The sequence below is a fragment of the Kogia breviceps genome, chromosome 5 (genome assembly GCF_026419965.1).
Source record: "Kogia breviceps isolate mKogBre1 chromosome 5, mKogBre1 haplotype 1, whole genome shotgun sequence".
In the NCBI taxonomy this organism is placed as follows: domain Eukaryota; kingdom Metazoa; phylum Chordata; class Mammalia; order Artiodactyla; family Physeteridae; genus Kogia; species Kogia breviceps.
In genome coordinates, this window is record NC_081314.1 from 20639177 (window position 1) to 20663483 (window position 24307).

At 44.8% G+C, this 24307-nt stretch overlaps 1 protein-coding gene across 7 annotated transcripts in view; it reads right to left on the reverse strand.

Annotated features, from left to right (window-relative positions):
* TMEM108 (transmembrane protein 108) overlaps window positions 1–24307 on the reverse strand; it is a 371967-nt gene that overhangs the window by 18806 nt on the left and 328854 nt on the right. Inside the window, exon 4 of one of the 7 annotated variants that reach the window (XM_067033782.1) lies at window positions 4966–5074. The exons of the other annotated variants lie outside the window; for them this stretch is intronic. Within the exon in view, the coding sequence (XP_066889883.1) occupies window positions 4966–4975 (10 nt within the window). The 5' untranslated portion in view covers window positions 4976–5074. The remainder of the gene's footprint in view (window positions 1–4965; window positions 5075–24307) is intronic. 7 annotated transcript variants of the gene reach the window in all.

The window sequence follows — 24307 nt, forward strand, 5'->3', positions numbered from 1 at the left end:
TTCATTCATAGTCTAGCCCATACACCAACAGTGTTTTCTCCTTCTCCGGGTCAATCCTAAAATCTGTTTAACGCTGAGCACCGGCTCTGGCCCTGTCTTTCACTCTCGATTTAACCCTCACAACCACTTGATGGGGCAGGAAGTTGAGGCTGAGGGAGATTAAGTCACGTGTTCAAAGCCCCTCAGTAGCAGAAGGGGTATATGACACCTAGGCGTTCCTGGTCACCCACCAGCAGTGAGGCAGGAGAAGAGGATGGAATGGTGCAGCCACGGAAGGAACAACGTGCTCGTGCTCTGACCAGGTCAGGGTTATTCCAGCTCTTTCCTGGCATTTTATTTTATTTATTTATCTGTCTATCTATCTATCTATCTATTTATTTATTTATTTATTTATTTGCGGTACGCGGGCCTCTCTCACTGTTGGGGCCTCTCCCGTTGCAGAGCACAGGCTCTGGATGTGCAGGCTCAGCGGCCATGGCTCATGGGCCCAGCCGCTCCGCGGCATATGGGATCCTCCTGGACCGGGGCACGAACCCGTGTCCCCTGCATCAGCAGGTGGACTCCCAACCACTGCGCCACCAGGGAAGCCCCTTCCTGGCATTTTAGCACCACAGGGACAAGCTACTACTAGAGCTGGTGGTCGTGACTACTGAGGTTTTAAGGGACATTCTCTTATAAGCCTCTGTTTGGCTCACAAGCACCCTGGTTCACTGTAAGTGTTGAACACATCCCCCTCAAATCCGTATGTTGAAGCCCTGACCCTAGCACCTCAGAATGGGACTGTATATTAGACAGGGCCTTTGAAGACCCGATTAAGGCCAAATGAAGCCGTTGGAGTAGGCCCTAACCCAATCTGACTGGTAATCCTTGTAAGAAAAGAGCTCAGGATACAGAGATGCCAGGAATGGCTGTACACAGGCAGGACACATGAAAGGCCAGCCACCTGCAACCCAAGAAGAGAGGCATGAGGGGGCTCTAACCCTGCGGGCACCTGGATCTTGGGCTTCCAGTGTCCAGAACTGGGAGGAGAAAACTTTCTGTTGTTTAAGCCCCCCAGCCTGTGGTACCTTGTATGGCAGACTGACCAGACTGATATACCTGTCATACCTTAGAGATTCCTGACAAAGGAGAGGCGGACACTGGGGCTTGTGTGCAGGTGGTTTATTTTGGGAAGTGACCGTAGCGGACAGCGGTGGGGGTCTGAGATGAGTGAAACAGGGAAAGTCAATCCCAGGGCAGGTTATCAGCTGATCAGGGTGCAACTCAAATCCACTGAGGGTCTCTGAGGAGCTGAGCAGGCGCATGTCTAACTGTGAGAGGAGCACCTCTCGCCAGCAGCCCTCCTTCCTGTGGCCCAGTGCTCCACCCTGCCTCCTGCCTCCTCCTCGAGGCCCAAGTGGCTGAGTCAGAGATGCCCCAGGTGGGGCTGTCAGCTCACACCTGTGCCTGGCTGGAGGCTGCTGGAGTTACAATTAAGAGCCCAGAGGGTTCCTGGGGTGGAGCACAGATGTGTTCCATACAATCCAAGGCCCAAGACCAAGGACACTGCTGCCTTCTGGCAGTAGTGTCAGGGGTGGCGCAAAGCTTTCAGAGAGGACCTGATGGACCCCAGGGACAGGCCGGGGGTGGGAGAGTAGCAGCTTGGCCTCCAGGAGAACTTCTGCAGCCTCTAGAGGCAGAGGGCTTAATGCATCCTGGTCTTTAAAATACTCAGTGAAAGAAATTTCCCTGACTTTCCCACCATGAGCATTTCAGGGGCTAAAATCCTCCCAGCTGGGAAGTATACGACAGGAGTGCTTCCTGCAAGACTAACAGTGGAAGTAAACATGTTTGCCCTTGCTGCGGCTCTTTTTAGTTGCCAGCATCCCCTGAAATTATTCTTCTCTCTAGGAGGAGTGTTAGGGCAAATTACCTTCCAGCCCTTTCTTCTTTAGGCTTTAAAACTTTGGTACAATGAATGGATACTGACATCCTGGGTGCAGAGGGCTTTCACCTGGAGGATGACATTTAGCTGTCACAGTGAGAAGGGCACTAGAGGCAACTTAGTCCAATCCCCTCACTTCACAGAGGGGGCAATGGAAGGAGTGAACTGACTTGTCCAGGAACGCAGCTGGTTAGGGACACAGCCTGGATCATGGCCATTATTTCAAAGCAATTTTTCATTTGTACCATAAAAATTGCTACAACACTGCACTGTCCAAATAAATGCCTCCTTCAACATCCACTGTCACCTTCACTATGGAAATCATCTCTCCTCTCTGGCACAAAAGGTTAAGGACTGAATGCAAGGGCACATACTGTCACAATAACTGTGCAAGGCCTTCAACCCAGGGCTCCCCTAACAGATGCAAATTTCCACTCCAGGTCCTTTGTGCTGGCCTGCTCACTCCCCTCCCCACAATCTGGGGCTACTGCTTCTTTGCATACCATTTGCATATATTTGCATAACAGGCTCTGGAGGCTCTAATTCCAAATATATAGGAGAGACTATAACTAAAATCTAACTTGACGTGTTTTAAATGTGGAACCAGTTTTTAATGCATGTCAGAATAAGGACAAGTGTAGGGGGTGGAAACCCACAGATTCATGGGTGCCCCAATATCACAGGAAGGCCTCCCCCTACCTAGAATTCCAATGCATACTGATCCCAGGACCCAAGGGAAGAAAAGGCCTTCCTCCTTCTGTTTATTTGGTTGGCTGCCCACAGTCCATATTGGGCATGATACTTGCATCTGGCAAAGGCAAGGAGGGAATTGGTGGAGAGAAATGGCTAATCTGTACTGAGTGCTTCCTGCATGCCACATGCTGCTCCAAGGCTGAGCCTGTCCTGACACATTTAATCCTCATAACAACCTGATGAGGCAGGTACTATCGTTAGCTCACCATTGCAACCTAGGAAAAGCAGCACAGAGAGGCACAGGAAGCTGCCTCTTCCCACACAGCCAGGAACGGCAAGCTGTGATTTGAACCTGGCAGCCTGGCCCCGGAGTCCACACTCTCAGCCGCGTTCACTCTGCTCTGCACATTCAAAAGCAATGGTCCACTATCTTTTGGGAATTGATTTTCTATTACTGCTTTTTTGACTTTTCTTTCCTCTTACCTGTTTTCTTCTAGTTTCATTTCAGGGCTCTATATTAACATTTATGTTCTTTTAACAAGTTAGTCAATTAACTTTATTTTGCAAGTAACTGGGGGGAACTTGTAGTAGGACAATACAAAAGCTGGACATCCCTGCTATAATTCTCTCCGTTTTTCCAATCCTGGCATTTCATGCACACCATTGTTTAACTAATTAAATTAACTGTATCATTTTTATCTTAAAATTGCTTACACACATGCACATTTATTACATGTATACGTTTTCCCTTGCACATATAAATAGAATCCTATCTCATTTTCCTCGTGATTTAAAATATCTGCTAAGTAGAGCTTCCCTCCCCGTTTAATTAGGTTTCTACTGCCAGATATTCTTCCATTGCCTCTAAATCCTGTGACAGAACCACAGGAGTCTGAGAAGTCTTCTAAGCCATCCCCCATCACTAAGCAAGATGTCAGCATGGCCATCCCAGATGCTTGGTGTGGTGATTTAAAACCGGGTCTGCAAGTTCTCCAGAACTGCTCCCACTAAGAGGTGGAATCTGAACCTAGCTGGGCCTTTGAGACCTCCTTGATGAAAAGAATGGGGAAGAAGTGACACCACATGGTTTTTGAGGCCAGGGAAGAAAAGGTCATTCAGCCTCTGCAGGTTTCTCTTGGGGGTCTTCAGGCCCATGTAAAAAGTCCAGCCACCTCGAGGCCAGCATGTGGCGAGACCGTGTGAAGAGCAACAGAAAGGCCTGAGGAGCCCCAGCTGTTCCAGCCCCAGCCAGGCACTGGACATGAGAGAGGCGGAGCCCCGGAGATGAGCCTAGTCCAGCCACTGCTGGACCTCGACCACACAGACCCCAAGACAGAGCCACCTATCTGAGCCCAGTCAACCCGGACGTTCATGAACAAAATAAACAATTGTTACTGCCCTACTCCACATTTGGGTGGGGTTTGTTTTGCAGCAATAAGTAATCGAATACTTGGGAATTTAGCTTCTGCATCTGATGTTTCAATGACAAAGAGAAAGAGAACCCATGCACACCAAGTCTGACCATCAGGGAGTCTGTTTTCTCCGTGGGCAATCACATACCATCTTACCAGGAAACAGGCTCTTTTCATTTCAAGATTATTGTCTTTTAATTGGAAGGGGCGTTAGGGTTCTCCGGTATCTAATTCACTTCACAATGAGAAGGCTGAGCCCCAACAAAGTGGAATCCTTGCCCTGGGCCACACACTGCCCCCGCCAGCCCCACTATGATGCACCAACCCACAGGGTTCTTCTTAAATCACTGTGGTCCCGGTATTCTGGTGCTCCATCCTCCGTACTTCAGTGATCCCTTTTTAAATTATTATTATTATTTTTTTACGGTACGCAGGCCTCTCACTGTTGTGGCCTCTCCCGTTGCGGAGCACAGGCTCCAGACGCGCAGGCTCAGTGGCCATGGCTCACGGGCCCAGCCGCTCTGCGGCATGCAGGACCCTCCTGGACCGGGGCACGAACCCGTGTCCCCTGCATTGGCAGGTGGACTCTCAACCACTGTGCCACCAGGGAAGCCCTCCCTTTTGTTTTAAAGATCAAAACCCTCCTCATTCCTAAGAGCATGGTTTCCCTCACTCAGAAATAAATATGCATCATTGACTTTAGGGTGAGCTGGGTGACTGCTCTGAAGAGGTACTCATGCCTGTGACCTTGGGCTTCTTTATGAAAGGGAGATTTTTTTCACAAAGAAAAAAAGGAGTTTTGGGTACATATCTTTGCTGCTACCCTCTTTCCAAGCAGCCACATTCCAAATGTTCCCTCCCATCAAGTCCTGCTGGGGACACGCCTCAGGTCACAGGGCTAAAGCACAGAGGGTTCTGCTTAGTTCTTAGAGATACCTGAGGCCATCACCTGGTGGGTTCCAGAAATGTCTGGAGATCACTGGTTTCACAGTTGGGCTGATGAGGTCCATGACTCCACTGGGAATTATTACTCAGAGTACAATCTCTAGAACACATGTGAGCAAGAAAACCACGTGAGATGGGCCTGGGTGCCCCAGACACACTTATTAACTCACCTCGTGTTGCAACTCTGGGAGGCTGACAGATCACAGCTTCCTAACAAAAACATGTGCATGCATGTGTGAGTTCGCGCGCGCCTGCGCACACACACGCACACAGAGACAAGCACTGTACAGGTCCTCTCCTGGGAGCAGGAACTAGGGAAGAATGATAAATGTGAGTCCTCCCATCATCTCCATGCTAACATGCAGTTAAGTCATTCATCTAAGGTCAGAACGGCCACCATGTAGCAGTACCAGGATTTAAATCCAGTTTTCTCTGACCCTGGCTGCTCCAGAACCTAGGTACTGAGGAAGTTTTGATCCAGGAAAATGTCCTATGTCAGCAGGAGAACGCTTTATGAAGACAGGCAGTGATATAACAATAGTAATGGCTGTGATGACCACAATTAATAAAAATTTCCTCCAAATTGGAAACACTTGGTAACCACACCACCTTTTATCCTCAGCTTTTGCTCCTCTGCCTTAGTCATTCAGTTCCATTTGGGACAAGAATTTTCCAACTAGAACTCCTCCTGGGCCTTGAAGCCATTGTTAGGAGCCCCTTCTTCTGTGCCTGTAACCACTAAGCCTACCCCTGTTCTAGCCACTATCTCTCTAAATGTCTAAATATCTGTTTCCCTGTCTGAACTCTAAGCTGCCAGAGGGCAAAGACTGTGTCTGGATCAATGATATCTCCCCATATCTAGTCCAGCACCTTAGCCACAACAAATCTTTGCTGAAGAATAAGAAACCTTCCTAAATATCCAAAATATAAGAACTCATTCAACTCAATTAGCAACACCCCCCAAATCCGATTAAAAAAATTGGTAGACGGTCTGAATAGATCTTTTTCCAAAGAAGACATCCAGAGGCCAACAGGCACATGAAAAGGTGCTCAATATCACTAATCATCAGAGAAATGCAAATCAAAACCACAATGAGGTATCACCTCACACCCATTGAAATGACTGTTATCAAAAAGATAAGCGATAACAAGTGTTAGTGAGGATGTGGAGAAAAGGAAACCCTTGTGCACTGCTGGCGGGAATGTAAGTTGCTACAGCCAATATGGAAAACAGGATGGAGGTTTCTCAAAAATTTAAAAATAGAACTAATTTAGCAATTCCACTTCTGAGCACATTTCTGAAGGAAACAAAAATCACTATCTTGAAGAGATATTTGCACCCCCATGTTCACTGCAGCATTATTTACAATAGCCAAGCCATGGAAACAAGCTAAGTTTCTACTGATGGATGAATGGATAAAGAAAATGTGGTAATACACACACACACACACACACACACACACACACACACACACACAGAGAAAGATATTACTCAGCCACAAAAAAGAAGGAAATGCTCCCATTTGCAACAACATGGATGGATCTTGAGGGCGTTAATGCTAACTGAAATAAGTCAGACAGAGAAAGACAAATACCATATGATCTCACTTATATGTGGACTCTAAAATAAAAATCAAACTCACAGAAACAGAGAACACATTGGTGGTTGCCAGAGGTGGGGAACAGACGGTGGGGGAAATGGGGGAAGGTGGTCAAAATGTACAAACTTCCAGTTACAATAAATAAGTTCTGGGCATAATGCACAGCATGGTACCTATAGTTCACAATACTTATTGTATATTTGAAAGTTGCTAAGAGAGCAGATCTTAAAAGTTTTAATCACACAAAAAATTTATACCTATGTGAGGTGATTGATGTTAACTAAACTTATTGTGGTGATCATTTCACAATATACATACATATCAAATCATTATGATGTAATACAATGTTATATGTCAATTATATCTAAATAAAACTGGAAAATAACCTCTTCTAAATCAATCACTAGCCAGCTTGTATTTCCAAAAAAACCACTGTAACACCCCAACCAGCTTACTCTATTTCTAAATGTGACTTCAGCACTCGTACTGAAAGGTGAGGTCTGTGTTCCATTCCCTGGAATCTGGGCGCGTTTGTGACTATGGCTGAAGTGATGCTACGTGACTTCTGAGGCCAGGTCATAAAAGATGGTACAACTTCTTTCTAGTCCTTACACTTGGGTGTTACTCTCAGAAGTCAGCCTCCATGCCGTGAGGAAGTCTGAGTAGTCCACCGAGGGGCCATGTGGAAAGGTGCTGAGGTCCCAGGCCTTGAGTCCCAGCTGAACTTCCAGATGAAGCCAGCAGTGACCTGCTAGCCAGGGGAGTGAGCCTTCTTCAGCCCCACTCGAGCTACCCCAGCCGAGCCTGGGTGGAGCAGAGACAAGTGATCCCTGCCCGAACTAAAGATTTATGAGCAAAATGAATGATTACTGTTGTTTTAAGTTTTGAGGTGGTTTGTTAGGCAGTAATAGTAACTTGAATATCATCTTTGTAGAAGTGAAATTAAAGTTCTTTCAGTGACCATTCTGGATTTAAACATCAGGGTTTTTAAGTGCTGGAGCTCAACAGGCTGATCTTGACCTGGGGTCCCTTACTGTCCTCTCCTGCCCAGACTCAAGGAAAGGGAAACATCTCACTTCTGGGCTCTTTCTACAGCATCATGATTTCTCTCATCTACAGCTACAAGTTCCCCTACAGAAAGGAATGAAGAAATGCATACTAGCAGTGGCGTGAAGCTCCTGGCATGCATGTACTTTGTGGGATGGGGGCACAGATGGAATAAAGGTGGAGACTAGTATAAGGCGACCATATATTGAAGACATGAGTTTAATATGCGTATGTATGTGGTATATGGTGCCTACATATTGAAGACATGACCATTTCCTTCAAGCGGCTGCCATTCTAGAAGGGAAGAAAATCAGCTGTGACAGGGGAACAAACCTACACACCAAAGATGTTCTCTCAAAGACTTTCTCCAAACAACAATGAAAATCAGAATTAGATGGATGAAAAGGTCAGCTCAGCTTCTAATAAAATAACAGGATCATTTATATTCAGGTAACATCTCGCTGACATCATTTGAAAGAACACAAATGCACGAGTCCAGACTGCTTTGTACTCTCCCAAACTAAACGGAAAAGACTCATAAAAATGTTCCCTGCTTTACAGGAGAGAACCTGACAGACATTACCTCAGCCAGGTGATCAAGTCATGGTGATAGTATGCACCCTGGATACAAAGGTGGCACATTACCTCTGTAGCTTTCCTTCCCCAAACCTATATCCCCAGTTTAACCATAAGAAAAACATCTGAAAAATCCCAATTGAGGGACATTCCACAAAATAGCTGACCAGTGCTCCTAATCAAGGTCATCAAAAATAAGGAAATTCTGAGAAACTCACAACCAAAAGTGACTAAGGAGACATGACAACTAAACATAATGTGGAATCCTGGCTGAGGTCCTGGAATAGAAAAAGGACATTGGGGAAAAATGAAGGAAATGTGAATAAAGTATGGACTTCAGTTAATAATAATGTATCAATACTAGCTCATTAATTGTGACAGTGGACACTAGTAATGTAAGATGCTGATTACAGAGGGAACTGGGTGCAGGCTATATAGGAGCTCTCTGCTTTACCTTTGCAATTTTCCTGTAAGTTCAAAACTACTGTGAGATTAAAAAAAAGTTCCACGGACGTCAGAGAGCAGGGACAGTGTGTGAGGGTGGCTCCTGGAAGGAGGTTTGTGGGCAACTTTCCCAGCACCCTGGTGTGAGATCACGTGCCCACAGACACATTTTGGAGTCCACTTAGAGAGAGGGCAATGACTATTGCTGCCTCTGTATACATTCCCTCTGGTTCTCACAATTTAAATTGTTCTTATTCAGAGTGTGGAGTTTCGAGGTGAAATCGTCAGGGAGACTGACCGCTTGAACACATAGTTTTTTAACCTGTGCAAATCCAACTGAGGATTCAGTTTATGTTACATGCCACACATGTAATATAAACACTCTTGACCAAGGAAGCAGGCTGCATGAAAATCAAAGCTTATGTATCATTACCACGGGGCTACATTGCCCCGCCATCTAAGCATGAAAGGTATGAGGTGTTGGATACACACGGATACCCAACCTATCCAAGTTTCTGCCCATACCCCTTTCCTGCTGGGTGACCATGTATCCATCTCCAAAAACCCAACCTGACTGTCACCTTGTCTTGACGAGATCATAGTTCCTCAATTCGTACAGTTGGAAGTGGTGGCTTCCTGACCAGCGCTCCCAGGGCACTCTGCTCCCGTTCATATGTGGCCCTTCTCCCCACGCAGCCCTTCAGCCAAGGGCATGGTGGGAGGGCAGGGATGGACCTGGGGTCAGTGGGTTTAGGTCCATTCTGGCTGTGGAACTTCCTAGTGGTGGGACCTCAGGCAGATTAGTTCAGCTTTGTTCTCCTTGCTGTACGTAAGGAAGATAATGCCTAACTTCAGGGTGCTTTCAGGGGTGGGAACAGGACACGAAGAGGCACAGAGGCCCCACACATGGCCTGGATGCAACAGGTGGAAACTGTTGCTTTAGCTTCTGCTACATTTAGGTCAGTCCCCTGGGGCCGTGAGCTTCTTCAGCATCTGGAGCCCCAGAACTTAGTTCACTGTCTGACTCATACTAGAAGCACAATAATGTTTTCTGAAAAAGATGTGAGGATGAAAGAAGACTTAGAGAATTCCACGCATTTGAGGTATTTGCAGCTGAATGCTTGCCACAAAATTATAGATATTTATTTTGAAGACGATATCAACAAAAGAATACAGTAAGCAACGTGAGTCCTACGTGTGTGTGTGTGTGCGTGCATCTTGTTTTCACTTTGCTTGTTTTAATGATTAACATTAATAGGTTCAAATGAATACAAATCCCATAAGACAGGGAGGCAGGAGAGGCTGAGGTGGATGAAACCAGCTTCCTGCAGATCCCTGCCAGGACCCCTCTCACAACCACACCCGCCACTGCCAGTTCCATTCCTCATTACCTAAGCAAATCGGCCTTCATTGTCCTTCCAAAGCTCTAACGGGTTGTGTGAGAGCATTTGTCAGGATTTGGGTTTTACAGACAAGTCCCAGATTTGGCTTGCTAACTCAAGGCGTGTGCTCTCGGGAGGTTTGGATGAAACCAGAAAGGAAGCAGGCCAAACAGGAGGACTTGTATTGGGCGGCCGCTGGCAGGGCAGTCCACGGAGGGCCCGGTGTGCCCTAGACAGCCATGGTGTCTCTGAACCTGTAGCTCCTACAAACCCAATAAAATGACTCCCCCAGAGCCTTTAGCCCCACAGCCTGGGGTGTGGTCCAGTGGGCGCCTCGGCAACTATAATAGGACCTGTCGGACCCTGATGAAGTCCTGGGGAGTCCCAGGACCTGCCTAAAGAGGCTGAGGTACCTGCCTGAGCACAGGGGCATCTGCCTATCCTCAGCTCGGAATTCTCCAAAGCCAGAAGGAGAAGAAAAAGACAGAGTCCGGGCCTGATCACGCCTAAGAGTCACTTACCTAAAAAGGGCACTGGGGCTTTCGACCTGACATCCTCTTGGGCTTGCTGACAGTCTGAAGTGTCATCTCTCAGCACGTGCCCCTCCTCACAAAAGAGTTTTCGAGGAGAGAAGAGGACAGGAGGAGGAAGGAGGATGGCAGGGAGGTAGCAGGGATGGTGGCAAGGTGCCTGGGGGGAGGGGCAGGCAGGCTGGGGCGACTGAGGAGGGGCTGATGTAAAGAGGAGTGCCTGCTCTCTCCAGCACTGGCTCCGCTGCTCCTGAGCCCACGGCTGCTCGGTATTCTGGCCCGGGTCCTGTCGGGCAGGCTGCAGGCCAGCTGGCACTGCTCTCCTCGGGTGCCAAAGGTTCACCACCTGTTCCAGTTTGCCTGGAACAAAACGGCTCAGGAAACACAGTTGTGCATCCTTGTGAAACTGTCTAATTTCCCATTTCAAGGCAGGATGCCCATACTCCAAGGTATAATTTAGGTTTGGGGCACGAGTTAGATTTCACAATTGAATTCTGAAAGTCAGCCCTCCAGGCTGTGCATGCTTGGGGATGAAAGCTTTCCTCCTACCTCGTCCCTCCTTCTCCCCAATACCAATACTGATACTGTCACTAATTCTAAATCTCCATTTATTGAGCACATACTATGTGCCAGACACTCTACTAAGAAATTTTTATATGTCATCTTACTCAAACTTCACAAAACCCTATGAGATAAAAAAGAACAAATCTCAACCCATGTCCTATATAATTATAGGGGTACTTGCTACTTGCCCTCCACCTCTTTATTATTCTCTTTTGGACTATAAATTTGTGAATTTAGGTAACTGAATAGTTCAGTGTGGACTTGGAGGTAGTTTTTTGGAGGAAAAAAATAATAAAATCATCCTGTCCACATCAAGCCAAGGAGATGAGAACACAGAACAAGTAGAGCTGGGCTGTAATCCAGGACTATGTTGGATGGAGCAGATTTTATGGGCAGCAGCTTGGAGGGAAAGCAGGGAACCCACAAAAGCTGGAGGAACCCAGGAAGGCTTCCTGGAGGAAAACCCAAAGCGTCTTACTATCATTCTACCATTCACCCATTTCTTCATTCACATGTTCAGCAAACATCTACGGAGGGCTGAGTGTGGCTTTGTGTTTCTTGGGTAAACTGGAATCCTGGTCTCAGCCATGGAGATGGCTGTCATTACCCATTCCCCACCATGGGTAATAAAATGCATCTTGGCAGAGAAAACTCTGGCCAATTCTGAAAAGGTTAGTTTATCTACAGGTGGGAAACACTTTATCGGGTGCTAATGTTCAGAATAAGAACATATATCTATTTATGTGTGTGTGTGTGTGTGTGTGTGTGTGTGTGTGTGTGTGTGTGTGTGTGTGTGTGTGTGTGTGTGGTGCGCGGGCCTCTCACTGTTGTGGCGTCTCCCGTTGCGGAGCACAGGCTCCAGACGCGCAGGCTCAGCGGCCATGGCTCACGGGCCCAGCCGCTCCGCGGCATGTGGGATCTTCCCAGACCGGGGCACGAACCCGTGTTCCCTGAATCGGCAGGCGGATTCTCAACCACTGCACCACCAGGGAAGCCCAAGAACATATATTTATTAAGCATATTACATTTGTGAGTATTTCATGCCTGCAAACTAATTTAATACTCATTAAATTTTGCGAGGTGGGTCTCATTCTCTAAAACTGAGGCTCAGAGAGGTTAAAGGATTTATTCAAGGTCACACATTCAAGGAGGGCCCATGATACACATGTAATATTTGTTTTTCTCTACCTTCCTTCTCTTTTTCTATTTTCAGTGGACACTGCCAGCTGCAAAAGCCCTTTAGTGGTAACACTTGCTTACTTTTGCTCCCAGCGAGCTCACCACCTGATCAAAGGACTCCTAGCTTCAGCAGGCCTTGGAGAGGACAAGTGGGTGATTATGCTGTGTCGGACTCTCAAAGGCTGTTCCACTCTGGTCTGGCTCCACTCCAGGCACACAGTTCAAACCCTGCCTCTGATCTGAACCCAAGAAAATAAGGTCAGGATCGAAACTGAGGTACATCTCTCAAAGGCTCCGATCCCCAGGTCAATACTGTGGGTGGCATGGGGACCGCCATCAAAGCCCCACTTGGGATGTTGTCTTTTGTAGACACCCTGCTTAGTAGGAGAAAAGAAGCTGCCCCTACCTTCTAGGCAGGGGAAGAAGGGAAGATGGTTTCTTGCCACTGAAATCTCCTTAGCTGATCTCTCCCTCACTCCAGCCACTGCAGCCAACAAGCCAGGTACCCAAGGCACACAGGGAAATGCGGCCCCCAAACATAGTCCAGATTTTAGAATCTAGAACATACAGTGTTTGAATACTACAGATCTAGGAACAGGACACTTGGTAATAAAGGGTGTTTAAGTTCTATTCTTTACCTCTCTCCTCTTTCCTGGAGAGGTATGGAGAGATCACAGACACCGGAACCAAACAGAACTATGTGTAAACTCACTAATTGTATGGCCTTGCATCAGTTTCCCACACAAGCCGGCTATGTTGGGACTCTGTCCCATGATTTCCATTCACCATGGTGCTCTCTTGTTGGTTCTTTAGATTTTGCACTGAGTTGGTATAGTGAACACTGTGGGCCACCACCCAGAGTCCTCCTCTGCCCCCAACAAGGAGGTCTTCATTCCATCGCTGCTAGGAGTGCTAACAGCTGAGGATACACAGCTGAGTTTCTCTTTAGGAATTGCTCTCAGGTCAAGGTGACACCTCCTTCCCGGGAAACCTCCAGTGACTTGTTCATGTGGGCTTAAAAGGACTGGTCCCCTTGCCTCAATTTGGGAGGACCACCCCAGCTTGGGAGCTCTTCTTGGGGTTGGCTGAGGCCTTTGGTGTGACTACATCACAGCCCCACTTCTTTCCATGCCCTTACTCTCCTAAAGGTGTTTTTTTTTTTTTTTTCCCATTAATTAATTAATTAATTAATTAATTTTTGGCTCCGCTGGGTCTTCGTTGCTGCATGCGGGTTTCCCACTGTGGTGGCTTCCCCTGCTGCGCAGCACGGGTTCCAGGCGTGCGGGCCTCAGTAGTTGTGGCTCGCTGGCTTCAGTAGTTGTGCCTCGTGGGCTCCAGAGCACAGGCTCAGTAGTTGTGGCAAATGGGCCCAGTTGCTCCGTGGCATGTGGGATCCTCCCGGACCAGGGATCGAACCCATGTCCCCTGCATTGGCAAGCGGACTCCTAACCACTGTGCCACCAGGGAAGCCCTCCAAAAGATGTTGTATGCAAATCTGCAGCTCATAGTCTGTTTCCTGGGATCTAGGTCTGCAGCAAACAGTATCCAATCAATGCTGATGACGATTCTTCCTTTTTATCATCCCTCTCCTGTGCCTTACTCCACCATATTCTTTCCATTTCACGTGACGCCCCTTTAGATCACCGATTCTGGGTAGCCTCTCTCAGTGTACCCTTTTCTGGTTTCAGTCTCCCTAATCGTGAATGCCACTATAAATGATAGTATGTAAGACCTTTATTCTTGTCATTGTGTATTTTCTCACATCTTTCTATTAGCCTGGGAGCAAACTGAGAATAGACAATTTCAAATTTAATTTAAAAATATTCCCTCTCACCCACTTGCATACAGTGGTGGTTAGAGGCTATCTGATCCTACTGGCTGGATGTTTGACAAAACCTTTCTCTCTGTCTCATTTAATTCATTCAGCACACATTTACTGGGTGTCCTATCAGAGCTAAGCATGGTCTGTGTTATGGGGACGCCCAAAGATAATGTTTCCTCCCTACATTGTGGGTGAGCAGGAGGAGGGCCCTGTGGAAATGTAACTGACCCTGAAGCCAGACTACCAAGCCTCAGCCCCGCTGTCCCCATTTTCTAGCTCAGTGGCCGTGGGCAAGTTACTTAAGCTCTCTGTGCCTTAGCTTCCTTACCTGTAAAATGAGATTAATAACACTGCCTACCTCCTAGGATTATTGTGAGGATTAAATGAGTTAATATATAAGGGTTTATAACCTTGTCTAGTACACAGTAAGCACGCTCTAAGTCTACACCACCCAATATGGTAGCCACTGGCTACACGTGGCTACTGAGCACTCCACATGTGGTTAGTTGAAGTTGAAATGTGCTATAAGTGTAAAATACATATGTAATTTTGAAGACTTAGTACAAAAAATGTAGAATATCCCATTAATATTTATTTTGGTATTGATTACATGCTGAAATGATAATAATTTGGATATATTTGATTAAATAAAATATACTGTCAAAATTAATTTCATCATTTTTATTAATGTAGCTAGTATAAAATTTAAAATTGTATATGTAGGGCACATTTCTACTGGACAATAGTGATCTAAGTCTTTCCTGTAAAAATAACAATGAAAGCAGAATATAACAGGTACTATGATAGAGGTATAGGTGCCGCCAGAAGAGCTACTCTTAAGTGTGGACCACCAGCAGCATCAGCAGCACCTGGGAACTTGCTAGAAATACAGACTCTTGGGTCTCCATTCCAGACCTACTGAATCAGAAACTCAGGGAACAGCCTAGGCAATCTGTTGTTGTTTTTTTTTTAATAAAACCTCCAGGTGATTCCAATATCACCAAAGTTTTTGAAAGGTACTGCCTGAAGGCAGTGCAGAGGAATCAGTGGAGGAGACCATGTTGTCCACAGGATAGTAAGGGAGAAAAGGTAGGTGCAGAGACCACCCAGAAAATGGTCCAGGAAGTTAGTATATTTGAAATAAAAATAGTCAGGTGAACTACAGCAATGCTTCATTCTGCTCTGCTTGGCTCCTTCAGATGCTGCTTTTTCTGGAAACAATGCCCTCTGGCCTGGCTGGGTTCCTCGTCCTCTGTACCTTTTTTTTTTTTTTTAAATTAATTTTATTGGAGTCTAGTTGTTTTACAATGTTGTGTTAGTTACTGCTGTACAGCAAAATGAATCAGTTATATATATACATATATCCCCTCTTTTTTTTAAACATCTTTATTGGAGTATAATTGCTTTACAATGGTGTGTTAGTTTCTGCTTTATAACAAAGTGAATCAGTTATACAGATACATATGTTCCCATACCTCTTCCCTCTTGCATCTCCCTCCCTCCCACTCTCCCTATCCCACCCCTCTAGGTGGTCACAAACCACTGAGCTGATCTCCCTGTGCTATTCCGCTTTTTAACAATAAGTGAGTCAAGAACGAATGGAATCTGAGCTGTCTGCCAGCAGTGAAATTAATTTGCATTTGTAAAGCACAACCTCAAATGGTGGTTGTTCTTCCCTGGGTTGTGGATGTGGAGCCGACTGTGTAGCCCAGGTTCAGAAACAGACTGCAAGAGAGAAGCAGCAGCTCCAGAGTCAGCCTGTACCAAGTGGGTCAGCTTCTAAATACAGCCACTTCCCGAGAGCACCATAAGCCAGTGGAGGATTAGGGGTGGCTGCAGAGGTCCTTTTCCATTAGGAAAATATTCTACGCTGACTTATTGATTTTGCACTTTGGATTTGTGGTCTTTATTTTCTTCTGGGCTCCTACCAAATGAATGTCTTTTAATTGATGAAGTCCAAATTCTGCTATTAGTCTTCAGTGGGGTTGTACAGAGGGTTGCCAGTCCAGAGATATCCATGATTGTGTTATGGGTAGGACCCATGGACTTGCCAGGCTCATGCCACATTTCTTTCCCTAGGAGAGTGGGATGGGAGAGCTGGGAAGAAGGGGCTCCATGGGGCAGCGTCACTGTGGAGGAGGCTGCAGGTATCCAAACACATCTTTATATGGAAGCCTCTCTTTGCTCTCTGCCCCCCAGGTTTCATTTTATTGACAGCTTGTGTACTCACAGCCATCTCACAATGACGATCACCTTCACTCACTGTGAATTATGATGCAGAAGTTTTGGGCCAGCAGCTGGGTTTCCATTAAACAATTTCCTGGAAATAGCTTTGGTTCTGGGGCTCTCAACCACCATGGGAAGGGCAAGCACCAGAACACCAACAGTGACAGGTACATCAGGTTTGCTGGCAGTAACCTATAATATTAACACTAAAAGTGATAGCAGTAACAGTGCTGGTGGTGGTAGTAATGCTCAGATAGGTATTGTTTATTTGGTCTTACTATGTTCCAGGTACTAGGTTATGTATTTTACTACTGTGCTAGATTATATCTTCCAAATGTGACTACACCAAAATATCTCACCCCACAGGTTCTTCCTACAATGTCATATTGACATTCATTTAGAGATAGCGTCTATGTTCCCTCCCCCTGCATCTGGGCAGACCTGTGACACTATGAGTTCTAAGTTCCACTATGAGCTCAGGAAAGGTGACCTATAATAAGTTTGGTCTGGTTTCCAGACCAGAACCCACAGCTGGCAAACAAAGAACTGGGGCAGGCAGAGTGTGTTCAATTGTCTCCATTTCTCCAGGGTTCCTGCACTATAGGATGGAGACTTATCCTGTTTACAACCACCCTGGAGGGCTAACTTGACTCTATCTTCTCATTATCAAATACTCTTTCCTCTTTCACTGCTCCCTTTGGAGTGATTCAGGGAGACATTTGGTTTTTTCTATTTAGAAAGAAACCCTTTGTTTAGCCACTACCATAATCAAGATATAGAACATTCCCATCTCTCTAGAAAGTTCCCTCCTGTCCCTTTGCAGTCACATCTCCCCTATCCCCACTCCAGGCAACCAACGATCTGATTTCTATCATTATAGGTCTGTTTCATCTGTTCTAGATTTTCACATAAGTGAATTTAGATAGAATCTTTTGTGTCTGGCTTTCACTTGGTGTGACTTCTGTGAAATGTATCCACTTGCTGCCTGTCTCAGTGGTTTTCTCCTTCTTCATTGCTGAGTAGTATTCCAACACACGGTATGCCCCAATTTGTATCTTCACTCATCTGCTGATAAACATTTGGGTTGTTTCCAGTTTAGGACGATCATAAATAAAGCTGCTAGGAACACTTGTTTACAAGTCTTTGCATGGACATATGTTTTCATTTCTCTTGGGTAAATACCTAGGAGTAGAACTGCTGGGACATATGGTTAAGTGTATATTTAACTTTGTTAAAAACTGCCAAACTGTTTTCCAAAGTGGTTTACCATTTTACATTTTTGTTTTAAAATTTAATTATGTTCATTGACAGACCAATTGTTTAGGTAACGAAGTACACTGGCATGATCCTAAAGTCAAAATGTGGATAATCAATACAGTGAAGAGTCTGCCTCCAGTTCCAATGCACCTCAAGCTGAATGGTGTTACCAGTTCATGACGGATCTTTCAAGAGATGATTGAAACATTCACAAGCAAACACTTAACTACATTTTCCCTTTTCACTCTTTATACTGATGGGTGGGTAATGCATACACCTTGATTTCTCATTTAATAATATACCTTGGATACTGTTAGAGAGTCATTTTCCAGTTTCCTGAGGAACTCTATACCCATTAGGTGCTCTGTAAGAAAAGGGTTCCTAAATAAACTTGGGAAAATGCTGTATACTTCAGCTACCTCTCAGAAATTCACAGTGCATGTTAGCTTATTAAAGGCTCTAAGAAGTCCTCTGATTAAAAAGCAGAGTTTCCATAATGATTTGATCTGAGAATATTTTTCTTTCCAGCAATACCTATTTAACATTTTGCAGAAAGAAGTAGAATTCCGCAGAAAACTCTTGGGGAAGCATTTGTCGAGACCAAACTAGTAAACATTTTGGGCTTTGAGGACACCCAATCCAGCTATTGCCATGTGAAAGCAGACATAGACAAGATGTAAATGAACAGGTGTAGCTGTGATTCAATAAAACTTTATTTACAAAAAGAGGCAGAAGACTGTAGTTTGCCAACTCCTGTTCTAGAGTATGGTAGGACTTGAGATGGAAAAGTTTCCAGTTAACTTTTTTTTTTTTTTGGCTGTGCTGAACAGCTTGTAGGATCTTAGTTCCCCAACCAGGAATTGAACCCAGGCCCTTGGCAGTGAAAGCGTGGAGTCCTAACCACTGGACCGCCAGGGAATTCCCCCAGTTAAGTTTTTAAAGTGTTTCTTCAAGGCCTCCTGTTTGTGCTGCTTCCTCCATACACGCCCCTTTCCCTTCCCCACACCAACTAATCTGCCTCCTCAAGGTTTAGAAGGACGGCAGGAAGGAAGGAGAGGAGTGGACAAAAGCAAAGAAAGAAGATGGGGGTGGAGGGAGAGGGAAAGGTGAGAGGGGAATTGTTGAGAAGGCATCCATAGAAAACAAACCCTGTAAGGGCTGAATGAACAGCCACCCAACCTGAAACCTCATCCCTTCCCACTTCTCCCCTCTCCTCACCTCCCTTCTAAGCCCCAAATGTCCACCTGGAGCACTGGGAAAAGGGCATGCATGCCTCACATTCTCATGATCCATTTGATTAGATAAACGTCCAGTGACTGAATGGAGGCTTCTGGATTCTGGGCCTAGCTCCGTATGTAAGACCAGAGAATCCCCAAGACTCCTTTACAGCTTCCTTATTCTAGGATTCCACGAAATCTTTGTTGTTCACATTGAAACCATCTGAGGATGTGTCAGCTTATGGCCAGACGTGTGATTCTGGGAGTGAATTTTATAAGTTTTCTCATGCTAACAATCAGGCAATAGATACAATACTTATCTAAGGAAATTCTAGCTCTTTGGTTTTAAGTACCATATTTCATCAAACATAAGAAGCAACATACTATTGTTTTATGTACCAGTAAGAAAGAAAAAATACTGCCAATTACACTATAACACAATGCTTTCTTAAATTTACAATTTTTATTCTATACTATTGAGAGAGCTCCTTTAGACTTATCCAGACACTTTCATCATGCATCCCTTCACTTACATCATGCAGTACATGATTGTCAATCCTTCTGCAAGCATTTCAGCAACAAAACACAACCCATTTTCAACTGCTCTGTGAGGGTTTTCTGTCCTTTAGTCCCATTTAGAACTTTGTTGTTGCTCTGGAATATGGAATGGAGACTATTCTTACAATGATGTACACTTGTTCCAGAAATATCAAATTTCTGCCCTGCTGCTCTGCTTTGATGCCCTCTGCACACAAAGCTACCTTCTGAGTCAATGCTGAGTCACAGTGAATCTTTTTGAAGAATTTAAAATAGCAGTTAAACATGCATAGTACCAATGATGCATGTGCCTCAAATGGAGAGATGACGAGGTGAACAACTACAGCCGACACTCGCCTGCGTGGGCTGTGATCACTGCTGGAGTGCTGTCTGGCTGACAGTGACCTTAAGATGCATCCCAGGGCTTCCCTGGTGGCGCAGTGGTTGAGAGTCCGCCTGCTGATGCAGGGGACACTGGTTCGTGCCCTGGTCCGGGAGGATACCACATGCCGCGGAGCGGCTGGGCCCGTGAGCCACGGCCACTGAGCCTGCGCGTCCGGAGCCTGTGCTCCGCAATGGGAGACGCCACAACAGTGAGAGGCCCGCGTACCACAAAAAAAAAAAAAAAAAGAAAAAAAAAAAGATGCATCCCAGTCGCAGAGGTGTTAAAATGAACAATATAAACCTAGAGGAAGACGTGTGCTTAAACAAAGTCCTACTTTCAAACTTTAGGAGGTAAAGAAAAAAACCAACTGCCTTGAAGCAGCATGTTGTAGCATCTTCCTTCTTTACAACCATTTCCAAATGCTGCACAGTGATATCCAGATACTTTAGCCGAATATCTGTGCCCTGGAAGTCACCTGGATGGAAACAGGTCTAACTATGGTATTCTTGCGGGTGCTAACTTGAAATGACCCACAAAAACTGTATCTTCACACTTGCCCTCCTCCCGCCCCGTGAACTCCAAAAAAATCTTCTGGTTTACATAATGAATTGTGCAAAGGAGTGTGAAGCGCTGATCATTTTAAAGGAAGAAAATCAGAACTAAACTAGTTTTTTTCCCAAACATGTGCTTAGCACATATGCCAAAGAAATGTGTAAAGGAAAAAGCCAAATTAGAAATTTATATCTGTGTAAAAAATGGTTATATGACATTTAAAGTAAGATCTGACAACTACTGCTACAGTTAAGGAGGCTGCTTGGCTCCTTTAAGCCCTTCTCCTAGCTGGGCCTGCCAGGTTCTGTTTGGTGGGGAGGGGGTGCAGGGATCTAGGGAGGCATGGGTGCTTGTTGGTGTGGTGAGGAAAGCACATGCTGTACTGTGGGTCTCTTCTCTTTGTTATGGATCTTGTGTCTCTCTCCTGCCTGAGATTCAGACTCAGGTCTCTCTAACCCAACCTCCTATTCTTTCCACCTTATGTTGTTTCACAAATGTGCTGCTAGAATCCAATATCAAAACCCTAATATTTCTATTCTGTACAACCCAATGTAGTAAACAGCTTCCTGGCCACGCTCCCCTGGAGATGAGGCTGAGTGACATGATGTTCTGGGTACCAGCTCATCCTTCTGTGCTCCCCTAGCACAGCAGGGGGCTGTCAGATGCCTGACAGGTGTCTTGGGTGCCTCCATGCCAGTCAATCTCCAGATGTGTCCCCAGCTCAGAGCCTCACTGGCACACACCAGATGTGGTGTACGCCACACTCCTATCACAGACGTGGAAGTCTGAAATGACAAAATTTGCTTCTGACGTATGCCTTTCACACTGTCAAAAAGGCTTCAAGGTTGTTTACAACAGGATGGGCACAAACATAAGCCTCTGTAACATAAAAACTGAGATCAAAACTTTACAGAGGTGTAAGAAGACTAAAATGAGGTGAAACAGAGGGTAGAAACAAAGGCAACAGGGGAAGCAAGAGCCACCTGTGAAATACCATGCTGCTTGCCCTGCTTCCTGTGGTCTCATTGCTAAGCAACCTTAAAGCAAATCGTTCCTTCTCCCAAATGTCAAGGAACCATATCTGGGAGAAATCATGTGCCTGCTTGGTGCTTGGGAAGGAAAGATTGGGAAATGGGCCGTATGATTAAAACGGATAGTAGGCAAGACACAACACTATTCTTTCTCTGAAAGGGAGGACCTGAACATAGCAACTGGGGAAGCAACAAGGTTCTTGGCTGGCTCTTAAGCTGCCTCCATGTGTGTAAGAGGTGATTATTTCTTCCCACTGCACCACCTTTTTCCCAGTTCACATCTCACACCTAGTACTTCTCTGTCAATCTAGAAGCAGGAGGGAGGTAAGAGTTGGGGCAAACCCCACATGCCCACTCTGAGTCAGATAATCTAAGGTCCTAATTTGCCAGAAATGAGGAGACTGCACAGGGCAGAAGCAGATCTGGCAATCCTGGGTATGGAACACCTGGCTTCCGTTTCCCTGATGGATAGGATCCTTAGGATGTCTGAAGTCACACCAGATTCTTGCTATGCCACTGCTCTGGTAGGCTTGGGTTTTACATCTTCATTTTGGAAGAACTAAGACTAACAATATATGTGGTTCCATTTAAGGAATGCTTACAAAAACAGGCTCTCCTAACTCTTGAGCCACAATCAGCATCAGACTGCTTCCCATAACTTTAAGTTCCTGGAAGTGGGTGGTGAAGGCAGAATTATCAATACCCTGGTATCCCTTGAGCAACATCTTTGTCCTCGGCCTTCTGGTATTCTGGAAAGAGGTGCTCCCCATCCCCATCCCAGCATGTCATTCTTTTTGTTTTCTTATTGGAGTATAATTGCTTTACAATATTGTGTCAGTTTCTGCTGTACAATGAAGTGAATCAGCTATATGTGTACATATATCCCCTCCCTCCCCCTGCATCCCACCCCTCTAGGTCAGCACAGAGCACCAAGCTGAGCTCCCTATGCTACACGGCAGGTTCCCACTAGCTATCCATTTTACACATGGTAGTGTATTTATGTCAAACCTAATCTCCCAATTCATCCCACCCTCCCCTTTCCCCGCTGTGTCCACACGTCCATTCTCTACATCTGCCTTTCTATTCCTGCCCTGCAAATAGGTTCATCTGTACCATTTTTCTAGATTCCACATATATACGATATTTGTTTTTCTCTTTCTGACTTAACTTCACTCTGTATAACAGATTCTAGGGCCATCCACATCTCTACAAATGACCCAATTTCATTTCTTTTTATGGCTGAGTAACATTCTATTATATATATGTACCACATCTTCTTTATACATTCATCTGGGTACAAATTTCTAAGACTGAACCAGGAAGAATTAGAAAATATAAACAGACCAATCACAAGTAATGAAATTGAAACTGTAATTTAAAATCTTCCAACAAGCAAAAGTCCAGGACCAGATGGCTTCAGGCAAATTCTATCAAACATTTAGAGAATGTTTATCTATCCTCAAACTCTTCTAAAAAATTGCAGAGGAAGGAACACTCCCAAACTCGTTCTATGAGGCCACCATTGCCCTGATACCAAAACCAGACAAAGATGTCACAAAAAAAGAAAACTACAGACCAACATCACTGACAAACATAGACGCAAAAATCTTCAACAAAATACTAGCAAACAGAATCCAATGACACATTAAAAGGATCACACACCATGATCAAATGGGGTTTATCCCAGGTATGCAAGGATTCTTCAGTATATGCAAAACAATCAATGTGATACACCATATTAACAAATTAAGAATAAAAACCATATGATCATCTCAATAGATGCAGAGAAAGCCTTTGACAAAATTCAACACACATTTATGATAAAAACTCTCCAGAATGTGGGCATAGAGGGAACTTACCTCAACATAATAAAGGCCATTTATGACAAACCCACAGCAAACATCATTCTCAATGGTGAAAAACTGAAAGCATTTCCTCAAAGATCAGGAACAAGACAAGGATGTCCACTCTTGCCACTCTTAATCAACATAGTATTGGAAGTCCTAGCCATGGCAATCAGAGAAGAAAAAGAAATAAAAGGAATACAAATTGGAAAAGAAGAAGTAAAACTGTCACTGTTTGCAGATGACATGATACTATACATTGAAAATCCTAAAGATGCTGCCAGAAAACTACTAGAACTAATCAATGAATTTGGTAAGGTTGCAGGATAATCTCTTGCATTCCTATACACTAACAACGAAAGATCAGAAAGAGAAATCAAGGAAACAATCCCATTTACCATCACAGCAAAAAGAATAAAATACTTAGGAATAAACCTACCTAAAGAGGCAAAAAACCTGTACTCAGAAAACTATAATACACTGATGAAAGAAATCAAAGATGACACAGATAGAGAGATATACCATGCTCCTGGATAGGAAGAATCAATATTGTAAAAATGACTACACTACCCAAAGTAATCTTCATGTTCAATGCAATCCCTATCAAATTACCAATGGCGTTTTTCACAGAATTAGAACAAAAAATTATACAATTTGTATGGAAACACAAAAGACCCCAAATAGCCAAAGCAATCTTGAGAAAGAAAAACAGAGCTGGAGGAATCAGCCTCCCAACTTCAGACTATACTACAAAGCTACAGTAATCAAGACAGTATGGTACTGGCACAAAAACAGAAATATAGATCAATGGTACAGGATAGAAAGCCCAGAGATAAACCCACGCACCTATGGTCATCTAATCTATGACAAAGAAGGCAAGAATATACAATGGAGACAAGACACCCTCTTCAATGAATGGTGTTGGGAAAACTGGAAAACTACATGTAAAAGAATGAAGTTAGAACACTAATACCATACACAAAAATAAACTCAAAATGGATTAAAGACCTAAATGCAAGACTGGACACTATAAAACTCTTAGAGGAAAACACAGGAAAAAAACTCTTCAACATAAACCACAGTAAGATCTTTTATGACCCACCTCCTAGAGTAATGAAAATAAAAACAAAAATAAGCGA